The 25,912-nt window shown below is 46.7% G+C and overlaps 2 protein-coding genes across 4 annotated transcripts; both read left to right on the top strand.

Moving 5' to 3' along the window:
* Positions 1-88: 88 nt before the first annotated feature.
* Positions 89-8,751, top strand: LOC109524773 (26S proteasome non-ATPase regulatory subunit 11A). Of its 3 annotated transcripts, none has more exons than XM_019884866.1 (13): positions 89-359; positions 1,079-1,180; positions 1,639-1,835; positions 2,273-2,330; positions 2,499-2,693; positions 2,833-2,977; positions 3,340-3,400; positions 3,596-3,658; positions 3,757-3,882; positions 4,047-4,082; positions 4,207-4,258; positions 7,615-7,758; positions 8,295-8,352. In XM_019884866.1, exons 1-12 carry the CDS (start codon positions 269-271, stop codon positions 7,755-7,757), a joined length of 1,269 nt encoding a protein of 422 aa, XP_019740425.1. In that variant the 5' UTR covers positions 89-268; the 3' UTR covers position 7,758; positions 8,295-8,352. The 3 variants fall into 3 exon arrangements, with proteins under 3 accessions (XP_019740425.1, XP_019740424.1, XP_019740426.1); XM_019884865.1 differs by lacking the exon at positions 8,295-8,352 and adding an exon at positions 8,492-8,751 and having other exon boundaries at positions 91-359; XM_019884867.1 differs by lacking the exons at positions 89-359; positions 1,079-1,180; positions 1,639-1,835; ... (7 more) ...; positions 4,207-4,258; positions 8,295-8,352 and adding exons at positions 4,490-4,709; positions 5,147-5,204; positions 5,373-5,567; ... (5 more) ...; positions 7,080-7,131; positions 8,492-8,751.
* Positions 8,752-11,683: 2,932 nt separating this feature from the next.
* On the top strand, positions 11,684-18,904 carry LOC109524778 (homeobox protein Dlx3b-like). Its single transcript, XM_019884876.1, has 3 exons — positions 11,684-12,554; positions 16,600-16,784; positions 18,133-18,904. Exons 1-3 carry the CDS (start codon positions 12,230-12,232, stop codon positions 18,586-18,588), a joined length of 966 nt encoding a protein of 321 aa, XP_019740435.1. The 5' UTR covers positions 11,684-12,229; the 3' UTR covers positions 18,589-18,904.
* The last annotated feature ends 7,008 nt before the right edge of the window (positions 18,905-25,912 follow it).

Below are 25,912 nucleotides of genomic sequence, written 5' to 3'. Positions count from 1 at the left end.
AGAACTAACCAATCACATTCAAGATCATGGTAACTGGGGGGGTGAAAATTCCCAAACTATAATAAATTCATGACCCTTCCCCAAACTCCAAAATTGGAGCGGGTTCGACGAGGGCTAGCTAGATTCGTTCCTCGCTAAATGAAGAACCAGGCCTGGCCTGTAGGGGGCATCATTGTTCCGGCAGGCGCGTGAAGAACCCGAGCCTGAAAACCAGCAGCCGAACTGAACCGAGCGCAGCTGTGTGGCCGGCAGGCGCGGGAAAGGAACCATGGCAGCCGCGGCAGTGGCCGAGTTTCAGAGAGCGCAGTCTCTTCTTGGAACGGATCGCAGCGCCTCCATCGATATCTTACATTCCATAGGTAAACATACCCGAAATGCGTGCCGCTGGAAGCCAAAGTCTGTTTTTGTTCCGTCTTCGGAGCTTCACAACCGCAACGCAACGCGCGAGCGATTCAATTAGGAATCTTTGTTGTTAGCTCGTTAGCAGGGAACGTGGAAGCTACGTTCGCCGACAATCTCGTCTCCCGCCGCGCTTTTACCGTGAGTCAGCAGCGGCGCGCTAGCCGCCTAGCAAGCACCACGCCGGCAAGAGCAGGACTTGCGCTAATGTTAGCCTCGGCCGGCCGGCTTGCGTTCATTTGGCACCAACTTGGGTGACAGTTGGGGAGGTCGCCCGAGCAGGGAAATCGCCGGCGTCCGTAATTTTCTGCCAAACATCAAGTGAAACGTGAAAGCAGCGTTCAACTTGCTGCCACGGTGCTCCGATTTGTTCCACTCAATTTGCGGCTCGTTTTAAGGCTTCATCAAGCACGTTGAGCTTGTTTTGGGGTGTATGTTTTCATTGTTGTCTTGCTTGCCATCACACGCAGCTTGTAATAAGTGCCGAGTTCTGTTCTTAAAAGTAGAGAATACGTGAATCAAATCCAAAGTATTCGTAGCACTTAGCCTGACATTATTCCTGTGTGTGTGTGTGCGTGTGTGTGTGTATGTGTGTGTGTGTGTGTGTGTGTGTGTGTGTGTGTGTGTGTGTGTGTGTGTGTGTGTGTGTGTGTGTGTGTGTGTGTGTGTGTTTTTGCAGTCAAGAGAGACATTCAGGACAGTGATGAGGAGGCTGTGCGGGTTAAAGAGCAGAGCATCCTGGAGCTGGGCGGACTGCTGGCCAAGACAGGACAGGCTGAAGGTAAACACAAGAACTCTTGATGGAATGACACCATGACTGCATCATATCATTCATACTCGGTCTTCATTTTTGAGCCAATTCAAATGAGAAAACTTCATTTCAGAAAATCCGTTATGTTTACATTCAAGAACAATAAAAAAATAAAATCTTTGAATGTCACCGTTTTCCACATTTTGCCTGAATGTGGTGTGCCCCAAATATCACTTGAAATCCTCCAAATGGACATGATTGTCCTCACACTAATCAAACCATACCAAGAGCCATCTGAAAGTCTTGTCAATGGCCCTTTGGGTTTCACTCTCAGTTTCAAAATGCTCCCGCCAAGTATGAAACGCTTACACATCAAAGGTCGAGACCCTGTTTTAAATGTTGTCCTTCAAAATGTTCCTTTTTTTTTTAATACACCTTACCGTTGAAGTCGCACTTATAAGAATGACTACTTTTCCATCTGCCTTCAGAGCTTGGCGGTCTCTTGACCTATGTGCGGCCATTCCTCAACTCCATCTCGAAGGCCAAAGCAGCCCGACTGGTGCGCTCCCTGCTCGACCTCTTTCTGGATATGGAGGCCGCCACTGGTCAGGAAGTCGAGCTCTGCCTGGAGTGCATCGAATGGGCCAAGACTGAGAAGCGGACCTTCCTCAGACAGGCCCTGGAGGTGACAAATAGAAAAAGAACCATTTAAGGGAGCCTGATCCCTGCTCTAATTAGCACTTGTGCTTTGAGCTGAAGCGGTTGCATCACATATCAGTTCCCCCCCCTCTCAGTCTGTTGTGCACGGACAGAAAAAAAAAAATCTTTTTGCATACCGCGTGACAGTTCAGTGTCACTTGGTCTCTTCGCTTGGTTTGCGTCGGGCCCAAGGCTTTTTGCGCACATGACAGTTTGGCTTTTGACATGGCAGCGCATTTTTCAGAACGTTGGTTGATGCAGCTTCATATTGGAATATTGAGATTCTTTTCAACGCTGACACTGTCTTTGAGGGAACAGGTTGTGTGTGGATTATGGCAACGCGTGGAATGTATTGCTTCACCTTTTCAACATGACCACTGTACGTTTCAGCTGTGAGACTTTTCTTTCCTGCTTTGTCCCAAGGCTCGACTTATCTCGTTATATTTCGACACAAAGTGTTACCTGGAGGCCCTACAACTTGGTGAGTGTCCAAGTGTTTCTCCGTCCCTATCCTGTTTGCAGGTTGATGACTAAAAGTATCACCGTATGTTTCATAGTAACGGCATCGATCTGTGGTAGAACGTCTGCATATGTCATGTTGAAGTCGAGTCCCTTTTTGTAACAACTGCGTGTTTGTTTCCGCCTCCAGGATCGCAGCTACTGCAGGAACTGAAGAAGATGGATGACAAAGCCCTGCTGGTGGAGGTGCAGCTGCTGGAGAGTAAAACCTATCACGCCCTGAGTAACCTGCCCAAAGCTCGCGCTGCCCTCACGTCAGCCAGGACAACGGCCAACGCCATCTACTGCCCGCCAAAATTACAAGCGGCTTTAGACATGCAATCGGGTAAGAAACAAAAACAAAAGCTTTCTCCAATGACTAACTGGGAGGAAAATGAAAAAGAAAGGTTGAAAATGTGCCATGACAAGATGATACGTCTTGTCCAACATTCCTTGGACCCGACCTTCCTTTTGTGTGTGTTCAGGAATTATTCATGCAGCAGAGGAGAAAGACTGGAAGACGGCTTACTCGTACTTCTATGAAGCCTTTGAGGGCTACGACGCCATCGACAGTCCTCGAGCCGTCACAGCGCTCAAATATATGCTGCTCTGCAAAATCATGCTCAACGCGTAAGTGTGACGCTACTCGGTTGGTCAAATTGGTCAGCAAAGACAGTTTTTTTTTTTTTTTTTACATCCAGCAATCTATTGTAACCTTGACCAGCATGGTCGGCTCTCTGAGCTTTCAAAAGGGCTTAAATGGTCTTAGAAATGGTTTCTTTCAACTAAAAGTCAAATAAAAGCAGGCCTGGTTGACACTCGGATTAGTTTCTCACCAATTATCGATAAAAATAGCTTGAGGGTTAACTTTGGCCAACCTCTTGTGTTGGTTCAATGAGACATCCGACGCTATTATTTCAAATGCGATTATGACTTGTTTGATCCCAACTTTGAACGACACGGTTTTCGACACGAATGTGCTTTTGTTTCAGACCAGAAGATGTCCAGGCCCTCATAAGTGGCAAGCTGGTTGTGCGCTACGCTGGAAGACAGGTGCTCGATCCCGGTCTTTCTTTATTCCTGACAAAGGACTCTTTAACTTTTTGATTTGGAATGAAAGCTTTAACTTTTGGCTAAAATTGTCGTGGAATCGTGTCATTTTCACGAGATTTGATTTGAAAGCGGCCCGGGGATAAATTGTACCTTCAACCGCTGCAGCTGTATTCTTCTTCTTCTCTTCTCCTCCAGACGGATTCTCTGAAATGTGTAGCGCAGGCCAGCAAGAATCGGTCGCTAGCCGACTTTGAAAAGGTTTGTGCGGCGGCCTGACGAGAACGAGCCGGCGTGGCCAACGCGTTTGTCAATGATCCGCTTGTTGGCGTAAGCTGCGCTCTGCTTCCTTCCAAAAGGCCCTGACCGAGTATCAAGCAGAACTGCGGGAGGATCCCATCATCCGAACGCATCTGACCAAACTCTACGACAACCTGCTTGAGCAGAACCTCATCAGGGTCATTGAGCCTTTCTCCAGGGTCCAAGTAAATGCTGCGCTAACTTCCGCTGTCACTTCTTTCCACTTTACCTTCACGAGATGTTTTTTTTTGTTTGTTTTCCTTTAAATTGTAGACTTCATGTAGAATGGGTTGCCAATATAGTGAGCAGAAATTAAAATGCACCCCTCTATCGGTCTTTTCTCTACCAGATGGCACACATTTCCTCCATCATCAAACTGTCGAAGGTACGTGTTCCTCTTCATTTGTTTGTTCATTCATTCATTTTATGCAGCATGCTTCATTTCTTATTTTGTGTGTGCGCACGAGTGCGGTGAAATTGCGCAGAATCCCACCGTGCCTTTCTTTCAGGTTGATGTCGAGAGGAAATTATCACAAATGATTCTGGACCAAAAGTTTCACGGTACGTCACCGAGGCGCTTCCTAGTGCACAATTTCGGGGCGGGCCCAGAAGGCACGAGGAGCTGAGCAAATCATGAAATACTTTTGTTTCCCTTCGAATGGAATCATCGAAATGGTGACCTGGCCCGTTTTCGACAGTAGTGGGACAAACAATGTAGGCCGTTGGGATGTACAGCTTTCCGATCTTTTTTTTTTAATACACCTTACCGTTGAAGTCGCACTTATAAGAATGACTACTTTTCCATCTGCCTTCAGAGCTTGGCGGTCTCTTGACCTATGTGCGGCCATTCCTCAACTCCATCTCGAAGGCCAAAGCAGCCCGACTGGTGCGCTCCCTGCTCGACCTCTTTCTGGATATGGAGGCCGCCACTGGTCAGGAAGTCGAGCTCTGCCTGGAGTGCATCGAATGGGCCAAGACTGAGAAGCGGACCTTCCTCAGACAGGCCCTGGAGGTGACAAATAGAAAAAGAACCATTTAAGGGAGCCTGATCCCTGCTCTAATTAGCACTTGTGCTTTGAGCTGAAGCGGTTGCATCACATATCAGTTCCCCCCCCTCTCAGTCTGTTGTGCACGGACAGAAAAAAAAAAATCTTTTTGCATACCGCGTGACAGTTCAGTGTCACTTGGTCTCTTCGCTTGGTTTGCGTCGGGCCCAAGGCTTTTTGCGCACATGACAGTTTGGCTTTTGACATGGCAGCGCATTTTTCAGAACGTTGGTTGATGCAGCTTCATATTGGAATATTGAGATTCTTTTCAACGCTGACACTGTCTTTGAGGGAACAGGTTGTGTGTGGATTATGGCAACGCGTGGAATGTATTGCTTCACCTTTTCAACATGACCACTGTACGTTTCAGCTGTGAGACTTTTCTTTCCTGCTTTGTCCCAAGGCTCGACTTATCTCGTTATATTTCGACACAAAGTGTTACCTGGAGGCCCTACAACTTGGTGAGTGTCCAAGTGTTTCTCCGTCCCTATCCTGTTTGCAGGTTGATGACTAAAAGTATCACCGTATGTTTCATAGTAACGGCATCGATCTGTGGTAGAACGTCTGCATATGTCATGTTGAAGTCGAGTCCCTTTTTGTAACAACTGCGTGTTTGTTTCCGCCTCCAGGATCGCAGCTACTGCAGGAACTGAAGAAGATGGATGACAAAGCCCTGCTGGTGGAGGTGCAGCTGCTGGAGAGTAAAACCTATCACGCCCTGAGTAACCTGCCCAAAGCTCGCGCTGCCCTCACGTCAGCCAGGACAACGGCCAACGCCATCTACTGCCCGCCAAAATTACAAGCGGCTTTAGACATGCAATCGGGTAAGAAACAAAAACAAAAGCTTTCTCCAATGACTAACTGGGAGGAAAATGAAAAAGAAAGGTTGAAAATGTGCCATGACAAGATGATACGTCTTGTCCAACATTCCTTGGACCCGACCTTCCTTTTGTGTGTGTTCAGGAATTATTCATGCAGCAGAGGAGAAAGACTGGAAGACGGCTTACTCGTACTTCTATGAAGCCTTTGAGGGCTACGACGCCATCGACAGTCCTCGAGCCGTCACAGCGCTCAAATATATGCTGCTCTGCAAAATCATGCTCAACGCGTAAGTGTGACGCTACTCGGTTGGTCAAATTGGTCAGCAAAGACAGTTTTTTTTTTTTTTTTACATCCAGCAATCTATTGTAACCTTGACCAGCATGGTCGGCTCTCTGAGCTTTCAAAAGGGCTTAAATGGTCTTAGAAATGGTTTCTTTCAACTAAAAGTCAAATAAAAGCAGGCCTGGTTGACACTCGGATTAGTTTCTCACCAATTATCGATAAAAATAGCTTGAGGGTTAACTTTGGCCAACCTCTTGTGTTGGTTCAATGAGACATCCGACGCTATTATTTCAAATGCGATTATGACTTGTTTGATCCCAACTTTGAACGACACGGTTTTCGACACGAATGTGCTTTTGTTTCAGACCAGAAGATGTCCAGGCCCTCATAAGTGGCAAGCTGGTTGTGCGCTACGCTGGAAGACAGGTGCTCGATCCCGGTCTTTCTTTATTCCTGACAAAGGACTCTTTAACTTTTTGATTTGGAATGAAAGCTTTAACTTTTGGCTAAAATTGTCGTGGAATCGTGTCATTTTCACGAGATTTGATTTGAAAGCGGCCCGGGGATAAATTGTACCTTCAACCGCTGCAGCTGTATTCTTCTTCTTCTCTTCTCCTCCAGACGGATTCTCTGAAATGTGTAGCGCAGGCCAGCAAGAATCGGTCGCTAGCCGACTTTGAAAAGGTTTGTGCGGCGGCCTGACGAGAACGAGCCGGCGTGGCCAACGCGTTTGTCAATGATCCGCTTGTTGGCGTAAGCTGCGCTCTGCTTCCTTCCAAAAGGCCCTGACCGAGTATCAAGCAGAACTGCGGGAGGATCCCATCATCCGAACGCATCTGACCAAACTCTACGACAACCTGCTTGAGCAGAACCTCATCAGGGTCATTGAGCCTTTCTCCAGGGTCCAAGTAAATGCTGCGCTAACTTCCGCTGTCACTTCTTTCCACTTTACCTTCACGAGATGTTTTTTTTTGTTTGTTTTCCTTTAAATTGTAGACTTCATGTAGAATGGGTTGCCAATATAGTGAGCAGAAATTAAAATGCACCCCTCTATCGGTCTTTTCTCTACCAGATGGCACACATTTCCTCCATCATCAAACTGTCGAAGGTACGTGTTCCTCTTCATTTGTTTGTTCATTCATTCATTTTATGCAGCATGCTTCATTTCTTATTTTGTGTGTGCGCACGAGTGCGGTGAAATTGCGCAGAATCCCACCGTGCCTTTCTTTCAGGTTGATGTCGAGAGGAAATTATCACAAATGATTCTGGACCAAAAGTTTCACGGTACGTCACCGAGGCGCTTCCTAGTGCACAATTTCGGGGCGGGCCCAGAAGGCACGAGGAGCTGAGCAAATCATGAAATACTTTTGTTTCCCTTCGAATGGAATCATCGAAATGGTGACCTGGCCCGTTTTCGACAGTAGTGGGACAAACAATGTAGGCCGTTGGGATGTACAGCTTTCCGATACGTCTTACACTTTTCTGTGTTTTTTTTTTTTTTTACTGCGGAACAGCAAGGCGGTTGCATATTCATTCGTGGTTGCTCTTTTTTTCTTTCTTTTTTGTGTATCGCTATCCGCTTTGAGTCATCACTGGAGCAGTAAAACCACCAATTGACCATCGGTGATAACCATCTTGCTCAAAAGCCATTTTGACTCCGTGTAATGTTGTTGCTGATCTGAAGATGCCGAATGTAGCAGACACGCAGCTTGATTTATCTCCCGCTCTCCTCGCTTCTGTTATTGGTCCTCCCACTGATGCCGGCAGGGATTTTAGACCAAGGTGAAGGCGTGCTCATTGTCTTTGATGAACCCGCGGTGGACAAGACGTACGAAGCGGCCCTGGAGACCATTCAAAACATGAGCAAGGTGGTGGACTCGCTTTACAACAAAGCCAAGAAGCTCACATAAGGTCAGTCGCGGCGAAAAGCAATTACGCTCGGGCCCTCGGCGTGGTCCTTCGTCTTCCTTCTTCGCTAGTCAGTCGTGTATTTGTCCCACTGCAACACGTTTCGAGACAAATAATACGGGCCCAGCACGTACTTCATCTGGAGTGAATCGAGCGCTTTGTTTTTGGTGTTTCATATCTACCGGATGAGGAAGAACCTCAATAGGTCAGCTGAGACTTCGTTCCCCCCCCCCCCCAAATAAGCAACGTCTTTCCAAATTGAGCTGAGCTCATCCAAGGCGGAGCGCTCACGGTTCCAAACAGAGACAAGACACAACGGCAATTAGAAGGCAGTCCCGAGATCTCGGCCGACCGCCGCAGAACCCGCCGTGTACATCCGCGTGTATTTCTGGCATGCGAGCATATCGCAAACATGAAATGCGGTCGGAAAACGTCCGGTGAGCCACGAAGCGGCCCGCGTTGTCGTGGTCCGCCCCTTGGCTCACGCTCCACCATTCCATCACCCCGGTGTGAAAATCCCCGTTTTGTTTCCTTTGCAGTTGCACGCAGAAACAAACAGCGGAGTGGCTTCATTCGAAAACATCATTTCATATTCTTTAAAAACAAAAAACATGCAACTTTTACTTCCCTTCCCATTTTGTCTTTGATCGAGTGCTTTTACAGACTTTTGGGATCCTTGAAAGCACAAATCAGCAAGTGAGCGGATTGATTCTGATTCTTGCTTTTTCCGACACAGAGAGAGTCAAACCGGCAGTCTTCCGGTGCCGAAGGTCGCGGGCCAGCGATGCCTCTCTCTTCAACCTCTGGATGGATACGGGGGGAGGGGTAACAAAACTTTCAAAACACTTGATGAACCTCCAGCAGAGACTGATGGGACGGACACACCGCTCCTTATTTTCCTCCCGCAGCAATCTGCTCTGCCTTCTTCCCATTTCTGTCGCTTGGTTCCGATCTTGGGGGTGGGATGCGACGCCGTGAGCTCCTCCCGCCGGAAAAATCTGGGGGGGGTGGGATGCGACGCCATGAGCTCCTCCCGCCGGAAAAATCTGGGCACTGCAGCCCTCGCCTGCCACCAATGGTTCCTACCGCCTAGAAAATCAAATGACTCCATGCTTTTCCCCTCCGTTTTCTTTCTTTTCTGCGCTGGCCCATCGCTCAATCTTGTCAAATAGAAGAGGGAATGCATACACATAAAGTCAACACGAAAAGCTCAATCTTGTCAAATAGAAGAGGGAATGCATACACGTATTAGAAAGTCAACACGAAAACATCATCAGAAAGAGGATCAATCGCATTGTGCTCGACCTGTTCGTTTCTTTTTTTACCTTCTCTGAGACTCGCTATTTTGGGGGCTTAAGACTACGTACCCAAAAGTTGGCTCGTATCCTCATTTGTACTGGCAAGAGTTTCAGGTCTGCCTCCTTGAGGCAAAGTCACCCAAAGGCTTTCCGGGATTTGATTCTGCGACGCTGTTCCTTTAAGACCACGCCGCAAAGAAGCCGACCATCATGTTAGTGTTGTGCCGCTCACCCGCATCTAACCTCCCCTTTGGATCACGTTGCCAAGTTCATCCAGTTCCCCGTGTAATTATAAGGTCTCCGTTTTATACGATACAAGGAACATGTAAATCTCACTAGTGAGAGCGTGGCCGATGCTTTCGGCGTTCCAGTGTCTGAGCAAAGGAGGGACGTTGCATTCGGAGATCTTTAGAGTGGTTGTGTAAAAAAACAAAAACAAAAAAAAGGTGCAGAGAACATCATATTGTACATTCCTGAAAATGTCATTTTGCAGGGATGGGGTTTGCCCTGCATAAAACAACTTGTAAATAAATAATCATAAGCCTGTAGATTGAGTCCTTTTTAATTTGGGAGATCTTTGGGGGATTCGGACCTTCACCGTGTGGTTTGAGTGTGCTAGGTCATTTAACAAGATGAAAACGCTGCAGGGAGAAGCCTTCGGAGAGGCGGGCCTCCCTTTGGACCGGGCCCAGGTAGTCGATGAAGAACTCTTCATAGCGGCGCCTCCCAGGGGATCTAGTCCAGCTCAGTCGCTGCAAATCATGTCCAGAACGATCGGAGCAGAATCCGTACGACGTCGTCCAGTTGGGTCAGCACCACCTAGCTAGCCCTCTCTCCAGAAATCTCCGCCCACTGCAAGTTGCCTAGCATTGAACTTCCTTGTCAGGAGTCCAGCTGCAGCATTTTGTACCAATAGCAAGCTTTTATCGCTGCACACGGGAAGACGACCTGCAGTCCTCCAGTTCCACTGTATGGCAAAATGCCAACTGCCGGCATTGCGGGTCAGATCGATTGCGCCATACATTCCACAATTGTCCAACATTGAGTGACCTCAAGAGAAATGATGCAACCTTCTATGGGCTGATAAATGCGAGCTACCGTGTTGGCTTTTGTTTGAAGACATGGCCTTGTTGCCTTATATATATATAAAAAAAAAAGAAAGGACCTTGAAAGACAATGGGCCCACACACCAGTAACCGAGCAGCATTTTGGTTCCAGACCAACAAAGATGAGCAGTCTGGAGTGGCCAGCCCGATCCACAGACCTGAATGCAATCGAAAACGCGCGATGCTTTTTCTGATGCAAAACCATGAGATGGTGCAAAATTGACAATTGAGTTTAGTCATTGTGGGTTCGGTCAGTGGTTCAAAGGAGAACAAAAATCTTGATGCTGTTTTGCCTGACTACGTTATTTTGCAGAATTTTTTCATAAAACAAAAAAAAAGCTGAAGTAAATGCGAACTATATTAATAATTGCATTTAAGGGGTTGAATTGAATGATGTATTGTACGTTAGAGAAGCCTACTCATATGCTTTTAGGATTCCACTGGGACCTTTTGTGGACCTATATGCTTTTTAAGTTCATTGTCGGTCCAATGTGTTAAAGGTTGACCCCCCACACACAAACACACACACCACCCCCCCAGGCCATGACGGAGGCCCGGGGCTCAAGTCAACACATGTAAAAAGGCAGATAGCTCGATTGTAAAGAAACCTTGATTGAGTGTAAATGGCTCTCCATGTGAGTCTGGAGCCAGCATCTCCATTTGAATAGGAGCAGAGCTAATGCGTAAACAACATGCCTTATCGCAACACCCTGATGCAAGTTGGTTTGCTCAATTTGTGTATTTATTCCCACTGTCAGTGGTGGGAAGTAACAAAGTGAAAATACGTGTCACCCTCCTTTAGTGAATTTGTCAGGTGTTGTTCGGGAGGGGCCAGCCGGGCAGCCTCCTCAGCCAGGGTGCTCTGCACCTCCCACTTGAGACTCGGTGCAAGTTTGTGCCGTCACCACGCCAGTGGGCTCTGTTGGCATCACCTGCAGTTTCTTGTTCCTTGTGTAGACATTCCCTTGTGGACTTCTCATGCTTCCCCCTGAATGTTTAAGTAAGTCCCAGTTTTCCCCATGTTACGTTTTTCAACCTTCACAGACGACAACATGACGTTAAAAAAATCAGAAGGGAGAGCTCACATGCGCCCACAGTGAAAATCCTGATTGGGTGTTTGACATTTGGGGGAATCTAAGGCATAAAAGGCAGCAATGACACAGAGGAATGTGAACCAATAAACACGAATGAGCCAACGCAACAGATTAGGAGAAGCAGGATATTCCCAATGACCTTGGCTTTATTCAAGACAATTGTTTGATGGTGTCAGTTCCAAGAACGATTGGTGGGCAATGCGCTATGTCTTGCGCTCTCATCCCTAAAGCTACCAATTCAAAAAAAGAGAAAGTATTTTTATCCAGTTATTATCAGCTTAGTTAAGATTTTTCTTTTGTAGGTCAGTTGCCCAAGCTTTGTGAACACGTTGCTTCGAGAGCATAGAAGCCAAACAATAAAATGTTGTCCGGTATTGTGCCATGCATTGTTGACAGTTAAAAATGTTTTTATTGTACCCGAGTGCATTACAGTCTATGCCTATTTTTATTTCGGCAAAGGAGTCAAATCAGTTGGCTGCCTATTCACTGACCGTTTTTTAATCCATTTTTTGTCTGGATTTCTATTTGGATCTCGTGCGAGTGCTTTTGCCAGCCCCGCCCACTTCGCGTGATGCGCGTGGAATTCAGTCGCGAGTGCAGGTGAGTTGAAAAAAGTTCTTTTGTTTGTTTGAGGGGCGGTTGGTTGCTAGTGCGCCTCGGCGTCTTTAAAGGTTTTAGGGAGAGGTTCACTGGAGGTTTCTGCGGGGAGAAGAAGGGAGTCAGACAGGCGACAAGCAGTGCCGTCTTGGCCCCGGGGCAGAGGCTGGGAGTGCGAAGGAGAGCCAATGAGAGGGAGACTTGCGCTCCTTCTCTCCTGCCCGGCTTGGCTCAGCTCGGCGCGCCCTGTAATTAGGAGCTCCACTTGTGGGCTGGGCGCCGCCACCGTGGACGGGCTCGGGAACGCCAGCTCCACACTCTCGTTTCTTTTGTCCCGGAGTGTTACGGAACGCTCGCCGCCGCGTCGACAACCTCCGCGATGAACGGGCAGCCATCACCTGCGTTCGAGAAGAAACCCAACCTCCGCGGCTCCCCGAGCCTGGCGGCGGAAACGCCACCCGCGGACGGGGGGTTCTACGGCGGCCACGGCGCCGCTCTCCACGGCTCGCAGGACTTTTACGCGGCGCAGCAGTCCTACTCGACTCCACACGTGAGCCCTTACGCGTACGCTCACTACAACCTGAACGGGATGGTTCCCGGTGGTGCCTTTCCGTGTGGAAAAACCGAGTACGCCTACCCGCACTCGGCGTACAGAGATCCCGGGGGCTTCGGCAGAGAGACGCAGTCAACGCTACCAGACAGCGGTGAGTGAGCTCAACTCTCAATCCGCTCAAGTTGATTTGTCATCGGGAAGAAACGCGAAAAAGCTCAAGATGACATTGGACACCGAGAGCCCACTTGGAGCGAGTAAAGTCAAACGAAATGCTGTGTGAAGCCAAATCAAACGTAGTCACATTCTCAGTCGGCCCGATGGAATACGCCCGGCGAGGGAGTTTAGGTGCTTATTGTGGGAAATCGTGCGCACGACGTACGTGGTCGAAATGGAAACACATTGTGGTCCGAGGGCCGTGACGACCGTGAACGCCTCATCATGGCCGGATATTGAACACAGTACTGTATACAGTACCAAAGAAATTGAGTGGTAACTCGTTTTCAAATCAGAAGAAAGAATCCACCAGGCACAAATTTCCTTCCTTTTGGTGCTACTTTCTTTACGTGCATAAAGAATTTCAGCAGAATCCACATTCACCCGGCATTTGTGCGAATCGTGAAAATCTGCATCGAATTGAAGGCCATGAAATGCATTGGAAAGTCTTCTTTCTTTATACATATATATAATTATATATAAACCTCCCAAATTCTTAAAAGGAAACCCATTGATAAACCCCTATATCAATTTACCACGGAAAATGTTTTTTTTTCCTCCCAAAAACACCTGAAACAAACGGAAAAAAAACCTAAATAACATTTTTAAAAAGTACCGGGAAAAAAATCTCTGAAGTTGAATTTGTCCCAGGGGGCTGAGCTGCGAGTATCTGGGTGTTCCTTGTAGTAGAGAAAATGTTAATGATGCCCATAAAGTAAAAAAAAAAAAAAAAAATTAAAAACTTTTGCGTGGTGGTATTAATCAAGGGGACACTCAAGGTGTCCCATTTTCCTTCCCACTTCTCTCCTTGCCTCGTGCAGCATCCCCAACTCCCCGCTCATTATATGATCGGAGCCACCTGGAAGCCGCAGGCCCAAATGTTATTGCTGAACGAGACTCTGCCCTCTTTGCTTGCTTTTCTATTGCTGAAAACAAATTGAAGTTACGTGGCCTTCAAGCAGGGAAAAAAATCAAAAGAGATACCGATACTATAAGTGCACTGGTTCGAGTGGCACTCCGTGGGAAGAAGAAGAAGAAAAAGAAAAAACAACCATCCAATCGTTTCATTCGAACCGAACCCGAACGAGCAAATAAGCGCGCCATTCATTGTCAGCGGGCCAGCTACTGTAATCATCAGAGTGATGTCACAGGGCTGGAGAGGAAGGGTGGAAACATTGAAGCAGGATCATGTCTTCCACATCAGAGTCTCACTGAAGATTCATTTTGCAACCGAAAAGTGGAGGAAAGTGGCTCAGGATGCAGTCTGTGGGCACCAAAAGAAAATACTTTGCGGTGAAGGAAAAGCTCAAGCGAGGACAGCAGTTTCCTGAGCGCTTCTCAAATGGTTCCGCGCGGTTTGAACAACCGTGAATTGAAGCTTCTTTCGGATCCGTCATCCATTTTCGATATCGCTCAAAAGTCATTCGGGTCACAGGTAAGCCGGAGTTTGTCCCAGCTTGCTTCGGGTGAGAGGCAGGGAAGACCCCGGACCGGTCGCCAGCCCATTTGCGGGACATGTAGGCACACGCGGATAGTTGTGCCTTGGCATGATGTAGGGCCGCTCTCCTGCCTGTTTTCCATCTGCAACAACACCGCTGATTGAAATGATCAGGATCGTGAACAAGCCTCTCCAGAACCTGCTGAGAAGCTTTGAAACAGTCATTTGTGCCTTCGTCGTCACATCTCGGCTGGATTACGTTGGAGTCGGCCAATCCTCCATGAAGCCTCTCCAGTTGGTCCAGAATGCCGCTGCTCGCCTCTTGACTGCTACTCGTATAAAGAGGGAGCGCCTAACTCCTACTCTGGCATCCCTTCACCGGGTCCTTTTTTAGAGTTCTTTTGAAGATTCCATTATTTGATATTCGACTCTTGAAATGGAAAGATCTCAAAACCCTGTTCTGCTAGCAAAAAAAATAAAAATAATACATTTTTGAAATCGGCACCAAAAGTATTTTCAGGGACGCGTGAAGTCATCTCTGATTAAAATTTTTCCAGAAATAATTGCCGATTGTATTTTAGGTCAACGTGTGAAAATCTACTCTGAATCGAATGATCAAAGTTATGATTAAACAAACGGAGTTCGGCGCGTTTGAACTCACCTGGTCCCGTCATCTTGATTTGACCAGGGAGGGCATCGCTGTGTGAACATCTTGAAGAAACGGAAACTCGACAGACTGGTGCTCTTTTTTTTTTTTTGACATTCCAGTCGGGAGTGAGCTGGAAATGGCTCCGGGGCACTTTGGCCCGCAGCCACGCAGCACATCAGGCGTCACGACATGTCAGTCAGCCTTGGCCTTTGAATCATTCCTACAACGCAGGCTGCTTATCACGCAAGGCCTGTAATGTGGCCACGCCCCAAATGAATTCAGGAACACGTGTTGTTTACTGTCATGAATTCCTCTAGGATAACAAATGGACCGCTTTTGGTAGACTTAAAACAGACCTTTGGAGAGGGGGGTGTGTGTGTGTGTGTGTGGGGGGGGGGTTATCGCTTTACATGAAAGGAAACCGACGTTCCAAAAATTACAACTTGGCCAGAGTTCGATTGTATTGTTTTTCTTTTGATGTTTTGCCATTTGCTGACGGATAAACGGCCAGTGTTATTGATCGACGCTAACTTTAAGAAGTTGTAAAAGGGCGAGAGAGTGACAAGAGAGTGACGCGACAGCAATCGAGGCAACGTATGTATGTATAGAAGCAGTTTTTCAGACAGGCCAATCCTCCATGAAGCCTCTCCAGTTGGTCCAGAATGCCGCTGCTCGCCTCTTGACTGCTACTCGTATAAAGAGGGAGCGCCTAACTCCTACTCTGGCATCCCTTCACCGGGTCCTTTTTTAGAGTTCTTTTGAAGATTCCATTATTTGATATTCGACTCTTGAAATGGAAAGATCTCAAAACCTTGTTCTGCTAGCAAAAAATATATATATAATACATTTTTGAAATCGGCACCAAAAGTATTTTCAGGGACGCGTGAAGTCATCTCTGATTAAAATTTTTCCAGAAATAATTGCCGATTGTATTTTAGGTCAACGTGTGAAAATCTACTCTGAATCGAATGATCAAAGTTATGATTAAACAAACGGAGTTCGGCGCGTTTGAACTCACCTGGTCCCGTCATCTTGATTTGACCAGGGAGGGCATCGCTGTGTGAACATCTTGAAGAAACGGAAACTCGACAGACTGGTGCTCTTTTTTTTTTTTTGACATTCCAGTCGGGAGTGAGCTGGAAATGGCTCCGGGGCACTTTGGCCCGCAGCCACGCAGCACATCAGGCGTCACGACATGTCAGTCAGCCTTGGCCTTTGAATCATTCCTACAACGCAGGCTGCTTATCACGCAAGGCCTGTAATGTGGCCACGCCCCAAATGAATTCAGGAACACGTGTTGTTTACTGTCATGAATTCCTCTAGGATAACAAATGGACCTCTTTTGGGAGACTTAAAACAGACCTTTGGAAGGAGGGGTGGGGGGGGCGGTTATCGCTTTACATGAAAGGAAACTGACGTTCCAAAAATTACAACTTGGCCAGAGTTCGATTGTATTGTTTTTCTTTTGATGTTTTGCCATTTGCTGACGGATAAACGGCCAGCGTTATTGATCGACGCTAACTTTAAGAAGTTGTAAAAGGGCACGAGAGTGACGCGAGAGCAATCGAGAAAACGTATGTATGTATAGAAGCAGTTTTTCAGACGACATGAAACGCGGCAATAAATCTCCACCACCCGCCCCGGCTCGAGGGGACACTCAGACCAAAATTATAAGTTTGGAGCGCTGGTGGAATTTCTTTGAAACGGAGGGACTGGAGCGGCTATTTCTGTGCTCTATCTCTGCTTCGTGGGGACCCGTTTTTCAGCTGCTTTTATTGTGTGACGCGTGTGAGAGAAGACACCAGTTTCTCATCGGCAAATGTGGAAAGGAACTTGCCGGGGCCGAGCCGCTTCACGAGACGAGCAAACCTAACCTCCTTGATATCCTCCTCCTAGTGAAAGAAGAGCCCGAGATGGAGATTCGGATGGTCAACGGGAAGCCCAAGAAGGTTCGCAAGCCGCGGACAATTTACTCCAGCTACCAGCTGGCGGTCCTCCAGAGGAGATTCCAGTCGGCCCAGTACTTGGCCCTGCCGGAGAGGGCCGAGCTGGCCGCGCAGTTGGGCCTGACGCAGACACAGGTGAGCCTCCGGCGCACGACGCTGCGAGATGCTTCGTACGCCGATTCGTGACGAGAAAACGAAGATCGCTCTCGGCTTTGATCGCCATTGTCAAAGAGGCATTCCGTTAAGGGTGCCGGGCGTTTTGTCAAAAGAGCTCCGGGACTGATCCGCCTCAAAGCTCTCATTCAAAGCCAACCTACGAACGCCGCGTTGCCCCTTTCGGTGTGGGCCAGACGACCAACCGGCATATCTTCAACGAGATCCTGCGGGATTTGCTTCCTTCGGTGTGCGAGAAAAAAAAGTGCGAGACAACTTATGACTGCTTTGCCAAGACGTGCCGGCTCACAGTGGCGTGAGCATCCGACGGCTCCTGGCAAAGAAGAACGTTGCTGTGCTGGGGAAATCTGTCGCCTCCCCCAACCTGGCTCTGTGTGATATAGATATAGATATATTTTTCCACCCTCCTTTTTCTCACACTCGAACGGGCACGTTTTGATGACGTCAAGTTGACCGAGTTGTAAAGGATCCCGGAAGAATCCTTCCAGGAGTGTATGAGCAGACTGACAAAGTGCATTCCACTCCAGGTTGAGTACGGATAGGTTGGATTCAAACAAAACAAACAAACAAACAAACAAAACCGTGAGAGCAGCACTGAAACTTTTCTGACACGCCTTGTATGGTGAGAGGAATGAAATGACTGAGAAGAAATGGTAGTTGGATGTCACCTAGTGGTGAAATGATCAACGACACCTGCGCGTCAAATGGAGCTCCTGCCTCCAAACTTTTTCCTCCGACGGTCGCGTACCAAAAAAAAAAAAAAAGAAAGGATGTGCATAGGGCTAAGCCTAATTTAGTCAAAACACACTCAAGCCAAATAATCTATCAAGCAGCTATACTCTTTCAGTTTTTGTTCGGAATTACAAAACGTCCCGAACATTGCAGCTCTCTCAAAGAAATATTTTTGTGTGTGTGCGCTGACACACACAGATATAGATGAATGATTTTTTTTGCTCTGTGTACGGCCCTTTGTATACAGCGGAGGTTGTACTGGTGAGTTGAGATATGAATGTAATATATAGAAATGCATTTCGCCCCAATTGCGACCAGGAAGGTGACCAGAAGTCTCCATGCGGCTCTGGCTGTCTTTTGGCTTTGACGTCATTTTTCCGAGGGCGTATCCCCATGTTCCCGCGCTTTCAAAGGGGCAGATCTCATTTGCCAAATCCAATTTTGCAATACCAGAGGAGAATTCCTCGCCATGTCCTCAAGCCGTGCTGCATTTTCGGTTGAGAATGGCGGCGCCGCGCCGATTGCCGTCAAATGGTGCTCATGTCAGGCCTTCTTCACATGATACCTTTCATTGCAGGTGAAGATATGGTTCCAAAACCGGCGCTCCAAATTCAAGAAACTGTACAAGAACGGAGAGTTTCCACTGGGGGAAATGGCGCTGGAGCACAGCCCGGAGGCAAGCGATTCAATGGCTTGCAACTCTCCCCCATCGCCGGCCGCTTGGGAAAACAACAACAACAACACCACCACCACCAACAACAACAACGGCGGCACCGATGCCGCCAGCAGCGCGGCCGGCAGCGACACCAACCTGAGCACCGGCCTCCAGAATGGTACAATGCTGGACCCTACCAGCAGGGGGCAGCAACCCTATCAGCCCTCAGCTGATTCCTCCTCTGTGTACATGGACGAGTACGCGCACCAAAATTGGTACCAGCAGCAGCAGGACACACATTTGGCTTTGCAGGCAACCAACAGCGCCCACCACCCATCGTCAGCGGCGCCGCCGGCTCCCATTGGAGCCGTTTACTGAATCCCAAACATGCCGGCGGAGACATTCAACGGACCCGCTCGACTTCAACAGAAGGGGCGTTTTTGGATCATCATGAAAGACCTGAAGGTGTGCCTCCAAAGCAGAATGAAAATGTACTTGTCGTATTTTTCAACGTGACCAAAGTGCCCAAATGTATTGGTTTGCTTCATGCCGATTGGAGCCAAAGACCAACTACTACTGATTACTCTTCAAGATCCATTTTTATTTTCTTTTTTTTTTAAGATGTGTGGGACAGTGAGCCTCCCTTTCTCCATCGCTCTACTAAAATAATCACATTCTAGCACCGTTTTAACATTCATTGCCCGCCCCCGTGTGAAATGTTGTCAATTTGCTTTCGACATATGTCTGGCTTCTCACACCAAACGCGTTTGTGACTGTTCACTCGTGCTGTTGCCCGCACACCATGCAGGGTGATCCAAAAATCACGACACGCTTTCTTTTTTTCTGTTTTGCTTCAGGTAGCGTTCGGCCGCACGTAGGGCCGTAAGCGTGAGACCACCTCGGCTTTTCTGTTTTTTTTTGCAAGCGAAACCAAATTGACACCTTGCAAAAAGGTTTTTCCTGTCCCCGACTTTGTGTCGTTAAGCGTCATCGTCTTCCGCTCGAAGCCCCCAAACAACGAAAATCAAAATCGAGCTTTCGTTAATGCGGAGTTCCTGTGCAGCCCCCTGGATAGACCACGGGTGTCCAAACTTTGTCGTTCGACGTCCACATACAGAAAAATGGACGGATGTCCACGAAGGACACGTCTCGCTTTCGGGAAACTTGCCTCGGATGAGCGTGAAACGTATCACGTGTTGGCACCGTGCGAGTGGCGTCAATCTTTAATTGAACACATGAAGCCATCGACTCACTGCAGTGTTGCGTTCTGCAACGAGTCGTTTCGGCGATGCCTCACACTTGTCTGGGTTTGAAGATAATATGCAACGGCATTGAGAGAGGAGAAAAAAAAGTCCCTCGATATGATTCAGTCCTTTGAGGGTTTGAAGATAATATGCAACGGCATTGAGAGAGGAAAAAAAGTCCCTCGATATGATTCAGTCCTCCGAGGCAGATTTGATAAAAAGACTGAAATGAAACAAATTAGAGGGCGTCGCGATCGTACCCGCTTCTTAACTGTTGCTCGTGGACGAAGGCTGAGTCATTCCAAAGTCATCGTACAAGCACAGCGTGTGGCCAGAAAGCTCATGACGCGCGTCAGGCGAGGACTCATTTGTTTACGAAAGTCTGAGCGGGGAGGGCGGAGGTTACGACGTTTGACAGGCATGTCATCTCTCAACCTCATGTTGCTTGATTTGTTTGCTCTTTGAACTTTTGGGGGGGATACGTTGGAAGCAGAAAGCCGGGCGTGGCTTTTTTGTCACGGTCGTTACGTAAAAACGAGGCTGTGACATTTACCAAACCCTCAGAAAGTATTTCGGCCTTCGGTCTGACAATTAAGGCTTCTGTCGATGGTATCATTCACCGTTGCAATTATTTTGTCATTGAGGTATGAGGATGCATCAGGGTGGTAATTAACTTCCTAATAGGGAACCGTGTGCAGGCAACCTCTCCGTGCTACTGTATCGCTTTCTCTTCAGGACTCCTATGACTCATAGGTCAGGCCGTTAAAGACCAAACGCGCGCCACGCCAAGTATGAGTGCCTCAACAAGTTTCTCGAGCCATGCCGCTTGACCATGAGAATTCTTATTGGCTATTTCTGCTATTGATGGAACAGGACACAAACATTTGCATCATCATCATCATCATCATCACCTTATACAGTACTGCGTTGTTTGTCAAGTTGCCATGACAGCATTTTCAAATTCTAGTTTTTGGCATCGATTTTCAAAAGTGGGAGTGGCTTCAAGTCAACACGGTCACACGGTGTGCTTTCTTTGTTCTTAATGAGAGCTTCCGGATTGCTACGTACTCTTGCTTGCCCTACCTATGAATCAGAGACGCAAAGTAAGCATGTTCAAGACGACAATTCAAATGTCACATTCAAGTCAAGTCACATTTGTTTCCATGGCCCTTCATCACAAACAGCCTCAAAGTTTGACGACGTCCCCTAACCTTCGCTCCCAAGGAGGGCAAGGCAAAACTCCAAAATCCCCATCTGGGGGAGAATGAGAAACCAAAAAAAAAAGAAACCTTGAGAAGGGGCCGCAGATGGGCGTATCCCCCTTCCAGGATGACCAGGCCGCAATGGATGTCGAGTGGGCAGCATTTGACACAATATTGTACTATAGAATGGGGAGATACTGTAAATTCACATTTTCACACACACTATATCTATATGTATAATGTGTGAGGCAAATTGTGCTTTTATTGATACTTGTTATACTATTTTATTGCTATTTCTGGATCAAGTTTGGTATAACAATCCGAATATTTGAAATAAAACATTTGACTCGTTGAAATAATTCCCCAAACGTAACATTTCGCAGGCGTGCACACAGCGAAGGTTTTGGGAGGGGACAGCGCAACAGACACTCTGGAGTCTTTCCAATCTAATAACACACCAAAGTCGAACGGAGAGACGCGCACGTTTCCTTTCATGTGGTCCACAGTTGCTAAGGGGGAAGAGGCGTGTGTGTGTGTGTGTGTGCGCGTGTGTGTGCGCGCTTGTGTGTGATGGGGAATGGGTGTGTACGTGACAAACAAGCTTTATTTTTTTTTTTTGATTGCAACAAACCAAACCCGCAGGTTCACCTTTGAAAACGACTGCCTTGAAAAGAAGCCATCACAAGATCGCTTTCACGATTTACACAAGTGGAATTACATTCAGTGCAACTTATGATTTGTCGAAAATTGTTTGAAATGATGGAACTCGTTCTTATTTCATGAACTGTGTGAAAAGAATGACGGCAGCCATCGCGTGCTGTTTTCTCGGCAGACTCTTGAAGTGGACGAAACTCCCGCGCTCGCCGACTCTGAGCGTGAAGACCTAAATAATCGATCTCAGATTGCCCGATCACAAACTGTGGCGAGATCCCAGATGGAGACCGTCACTGGTGTGATTGGCAAGCAAATATTAAAAATGCCGAAATAATATTTGTAGTTTTAAAAAATATATATATTTTTAATGTTCGTTTGTATTTTCCATATTAATAAAGTATTTATCTTTCTATCCTCAGCAACACAGTGTTCAACTTTTCATCTTATCAGATTTCTTTCATGTTACAAATAAAACAACTCCTATTTTCAGTTGTACAAGACCCTGTCACGAAAGAAGTTTGCCGGTATTGGAATGTCATCATGCATAGTGATCAGAAAATTGAGTGAGGTCATGTTCATCTCAGCCCAGGAAAACAAACGGGAGTGCCTTGTATCTCAGAGGACACCTACCGTGTTTATTTACTTTCCTGCTTTGAGCCCTCAGCTTCCAGGTGTCAAAGAAGAATGTGTCTGAACATCCCAAGAGGAATCGAGCGGGACTTGTAGTGACCTGTGGATGTTTTGCCGCAAGGCAACGGGATTTTTTTACTCACGCCGCGACTGATCGTGACTCAACAGAATAATCACCCTTCTCCAGCTGAAGACTGCACTTACAAGGATGAGATTCCAAAGATGACTAAACAACATTTTTGTCTTGAAGTGGTAGAGTCACAGAGAAGAGAAAAAAAACAGCTGGTATTTCCCAGAAAACTAATCAGTTAAAAAAAAAAAACAACAACAACTCCACGCTCAACACTCATAAAGGTGAACACCACCCGGCAAGAGTTGATCGTGATCCGTCAACAAGTTGGAGGCTTGATAGTATTTTACAGTTTGACACCGGTGGACGAGGAAGGAATGAGACAAGATGATGACACCAAAACCCGGCAGCAATCGGCAACTGCTTTACAAGAGTGACAAGAAAGATTTTCTTTTCCTTGCCTCCAGCTACAACCAACAAAACCACACGTGGGCTAATGCATATTTTGGAAAGACTTAACCGCTGTGAACAGTTTTCCGTCGGCTTGCTTCGCTGATCATCATTTCCGGTAGCGATTGACCGTTTTTCTGTAAATAAATAAAGACAGAATTTGGGACACACATCTTGTGTTGGATGTCATTGCGTTGTGCAAGCATTTCAAAATGGCTGACTCGTTAGGATACGCCAGCGCATCTGGATTCGCTTTTCTAACCCAAAATGTATTGCACTGTTCTTCAATACTTTCTATGGAATTCGGATGGTTTTATGTTTGTCTTTTATTGCCCCCTCCCCATTTCTTCAACTTTATATGAAGAACAGATTCTCATTTACAATGCCGAGCCGGCTGCAGGCAGCAGAGTAAAAACAAAGTCAAATAAAAAACAAATACAAAAGAAAAAAAAAACAAAGAAGTTGGCGCATGTAAAATAAAATCCATGCTCAACATGGCTCGGGATGCCATCAAGTGTCGTGTACAAGCGTACTCCCGTCAGATTGTCCACGTTGACTTCCGTTATTATTGTTGGAATGTTGTTCGTCAGCAGCCACTTTGTGACAAATGGACATCAAGGTGGCACCGAAACCACATTTCTGCATTAAACTGAAGTCCGTCATGTTCTTTGTGTTTCGAATTTTGTCGTCAGCCCCAGCTGGAGTGAAGGGCGTTGCCCGCCAGCAGGCCCACCTGTTCCTTGTTTCCACTCAAGCCCTGCCATTAAGCCAAGCTGCCGAGTCCTTGTCCAATTACTGACGCCTGTTCCTTGTTTCCACTCAAGCCCTGCCATTAAGGACTGCCAAGCTGCCAAGTCCTTCTCCAATTACTGACCGTGTTTGCTGTTCATGCTCAAGTGTTGTTTTCCAGACCTCTTGATATCCTCCTTGTCGTTTTTTGGTCTTTTTTGCGCTCCTGTGCTTTGTTTGTAAGTATGACATCATTTTTCTCCTTGATCTTCCTCATATTTTGTTTCGTGTAATTGGGCTCTTGTCATTTCGTTTATATTCTCGGCTTTCCTATTTCCTTGCCTTTTGCAAGAGCTTTTGGTTTAGGACATTTGCATCATCATCATCATCATCATCACCTTATACAGTACTGCGTTGTTTGTCAAGTTGCCATGACAGCATTTTCAAATTCTAGTTTTTGGCATCGATTTTCAAAAGTGGGAGTGGCTTCAAGTCAACACGGTCACACGGTGTGCTTTCTTTGTTCTTAATGAGAGCTTCCGGATTGCTACGTACTCTTGCTTGCCCTACCTATGAATCAGAGACGCAAAGTAAGCATGTTCAAGACGACAATTCAAATGTCACATTCAAGTCAAGTCACATTTGTTTCCATGGCCCTTCATCACAAACAGCCTCAAAGTTTGACGACGTCCCCTAACCTTCGCTCCCAAGGAGGGCAAGGCAAAACTCCAAAATCCCCATCTGGGGGAGAATGAGAAACCAAAAAAAAAAGAAACCTTGAGAAGGGGCCGCAGATGGGCGTATCCCCCTTCCAGGATGACCAGGCCGCAATGGATGTCGAGTGGGCAGCATTTGACACAATATTGTACTATAGAATGGGGAGATACTGTAAATTCACATTTTCACACACACTATATCTATATGTATAATGTGTGAGGCAAATTGTGCTTTTATTGATACTTGTTATACTATTTTATTGCTATTTCTGGATCAAGTTTGGTATAACAATCCGAATATTTGAAATAAAACATTTGACTCGTTGAAATAATTCCCCAAACGTAACATTTCGCAGGCGTGCACACAGCGAAGGTTTTGGGAGGGGACAGCGCAACAGACACTCTGGAGTCTTTCCAATCTAATAACACACCAAAGTCGAACGGAGAGACGCGCACGTTTCCTTTCATGTGGTCCACAGTTGCTAAGGGGGAAGAGGCGTGTGTGTGTGTGTGTGTGCGCGTGTGTGTGCGCGCTTGTGTGTGATGGGGAATGGGTGTGTACGTGACAAACAAGCTTTATTTTTTTTTTTTGATTGCAACAAACCAAACCCGCAGGTTCACCTTTGAAAACGACTGCCTTGAAAAGAAGCCATCACAAGATCGCTTTCACGATTTACACAAGTGGAATTACATTCAGTGCAACTTATGATTTGTCGAAAATTGTTTGAAATGATGGAACTCGTTCTTATTTCATGAACTGTGTGAAAAGAATGACGGCAGCCATCGCGTGCTGTTTTCTCGGCAGACTCTTGAAGTGGACGAAACTCCCGCGCTCGCCGACTCGGAGCGTGAAGACCTAAATAATCGATCTCAGATTGCCCGATCACAAACTGTGGCAAGATCCCAGATGGAGACCGTCACTGGTGTGATTGGCAAGCAAATATTAAAAATGCCGAAATAATATTTGTGGTTTTAAAAAAATATATATATTTTTAATGTTCGTTTGTATTTTCCATCTTAATAAAGTATTTATCTTTCTATCCTCAGCAACACAGTGTTCAACTTTTCATCTTATCAGATTTCTTTCATGTTACAAATAAAACAACTCCTATTTTCAGTTGTACAAGACCCTGTCACGAAAGAAGTTTGCCGGTATTGGAATGTCATCATGCATAGTGATCAGAAAATTGAGTGAGGTCATGTTCATCTCAGCCCAGGAAAACAAACGGGAGTGCCTTGTATCTCAGAGGACACCTACCGTGTTTATTTACTTTCCTGCTTTGAGCCCTCAGCTTCCAGGTGTCAAAGAAGAATGTGTCTGAACATCCCAAGAGGAATCGAGCGGGACTTGTAGTGACCTGTGGATGTTTTGCCGCAAGGCAACGGGATTTTTTTACTCACGCCGCGACTGATCGTGACTCAACAGAATAATCACCCTTCTCCAGCTGAAGACTGCACTTACAAGGATGAGATTCCAAAGATGACTAAACAACATTTTTGTCTTGAAGTGGTAGAGTCACAGAGAAGAGAAAAAAAACAGCTGGTATTTCCCAGAAAACTAATCAGTTAAAAAAAAAAAACAACAACAACTCCACGCTCAACACTCATAAAGGTGAACACCACCCGGCAAGAGTTGATCGTGATCCGTCAACAAGTTGGAGGCTTGATAGTATTTTACAGTTTGACACCGGTGGACGAGGAAGGAATGAGACAAGATGATGACACCAAAACCCGGCAGCAATCGGCAACTGCTTTACAAGAGTGACAAGAAAGATTTTCTTTTCCTTGCCTCCAGCTACAACCAACAAAACCACACGTTGGCTAATGCATATTTTGGAAAGACTTAACCGCTGTGGACAGTTTTCCGTCGGCTTGCTTCGTTGATCATCATTTCCGGTAGCGATTGACCGTTTTTCTATAAATAAATAAAGGCAGAATTTGGGGCACACATCTTGTGTTGGATGTCATTGCGTTGTGCAAGCATTTCAAAATGGCTGACTCGTTAGG

This window comes from Hippocampus comes, unplaced genomic scaffold, assembly GCF_001891065.2.
Source record: "Hippocampus comes isolate QL1 unplaced genomic scaffold, H_comes_QL1_v1.1 scaffold46, whole genome shotgun sequence".
Lineage (NCBI taxonomy): Eukaryota > Metazoa > Chordata > Actinopteri > Syngnathiformes > Syngnathidae > Hippocampus > Hippocampus comes.
This window is presented reverse-complemented; position numbering and strand designations above follow the sequence as displayed.

Excerpts from the sequence above, each read along its gene's own strand:
- LOC109524778 (XM_019884876.1), top strand. The coding sequence starts at position 12,230 with ATGAACGGGCAGCCATCACCTGCGTTCGAGAAGAAACCCAACCTCCGC. Across the intron at positions 12,555-16,599 it reads GTCAACGCTACCAGACAGCG|TGAAAGAAGAGCCCGAGATG; the intron begins GTGAGTGAGCTC and ends TCCTCCTCCTAG. Across the intron at positions 16,785-18,132 it reads TGGGCCTGACGCAGACACAG|GTGAAGATATGGTTCCAAAA; the intron begins GTGAGCCTCCGG and ends CTTTCATTGCAG.
- LOC109524773 (XM_019884865.1), top strand. The coding sequence starts at position 269 with ATGGCAGCCGCGGCAGTGGCCGAGTTTCAGAGAGCGCAGTCTCTTCTT. Across the intron at positions 360-1,078 it reads CGATATCTTACATTCCATAG|TCAAGAGAGACATTCAGGAC; the intron begins GTAAACATACCC and ends GTGTTTTTGCAG. Across the intron at positions 3,659-3,756 it reads CGCTAGCCGACTTTGAAAAG|GCCCTGACCGAGTATCAAGC; the intron begins GTTTGTGCGGCG and ends TCCTTCCAAAAG.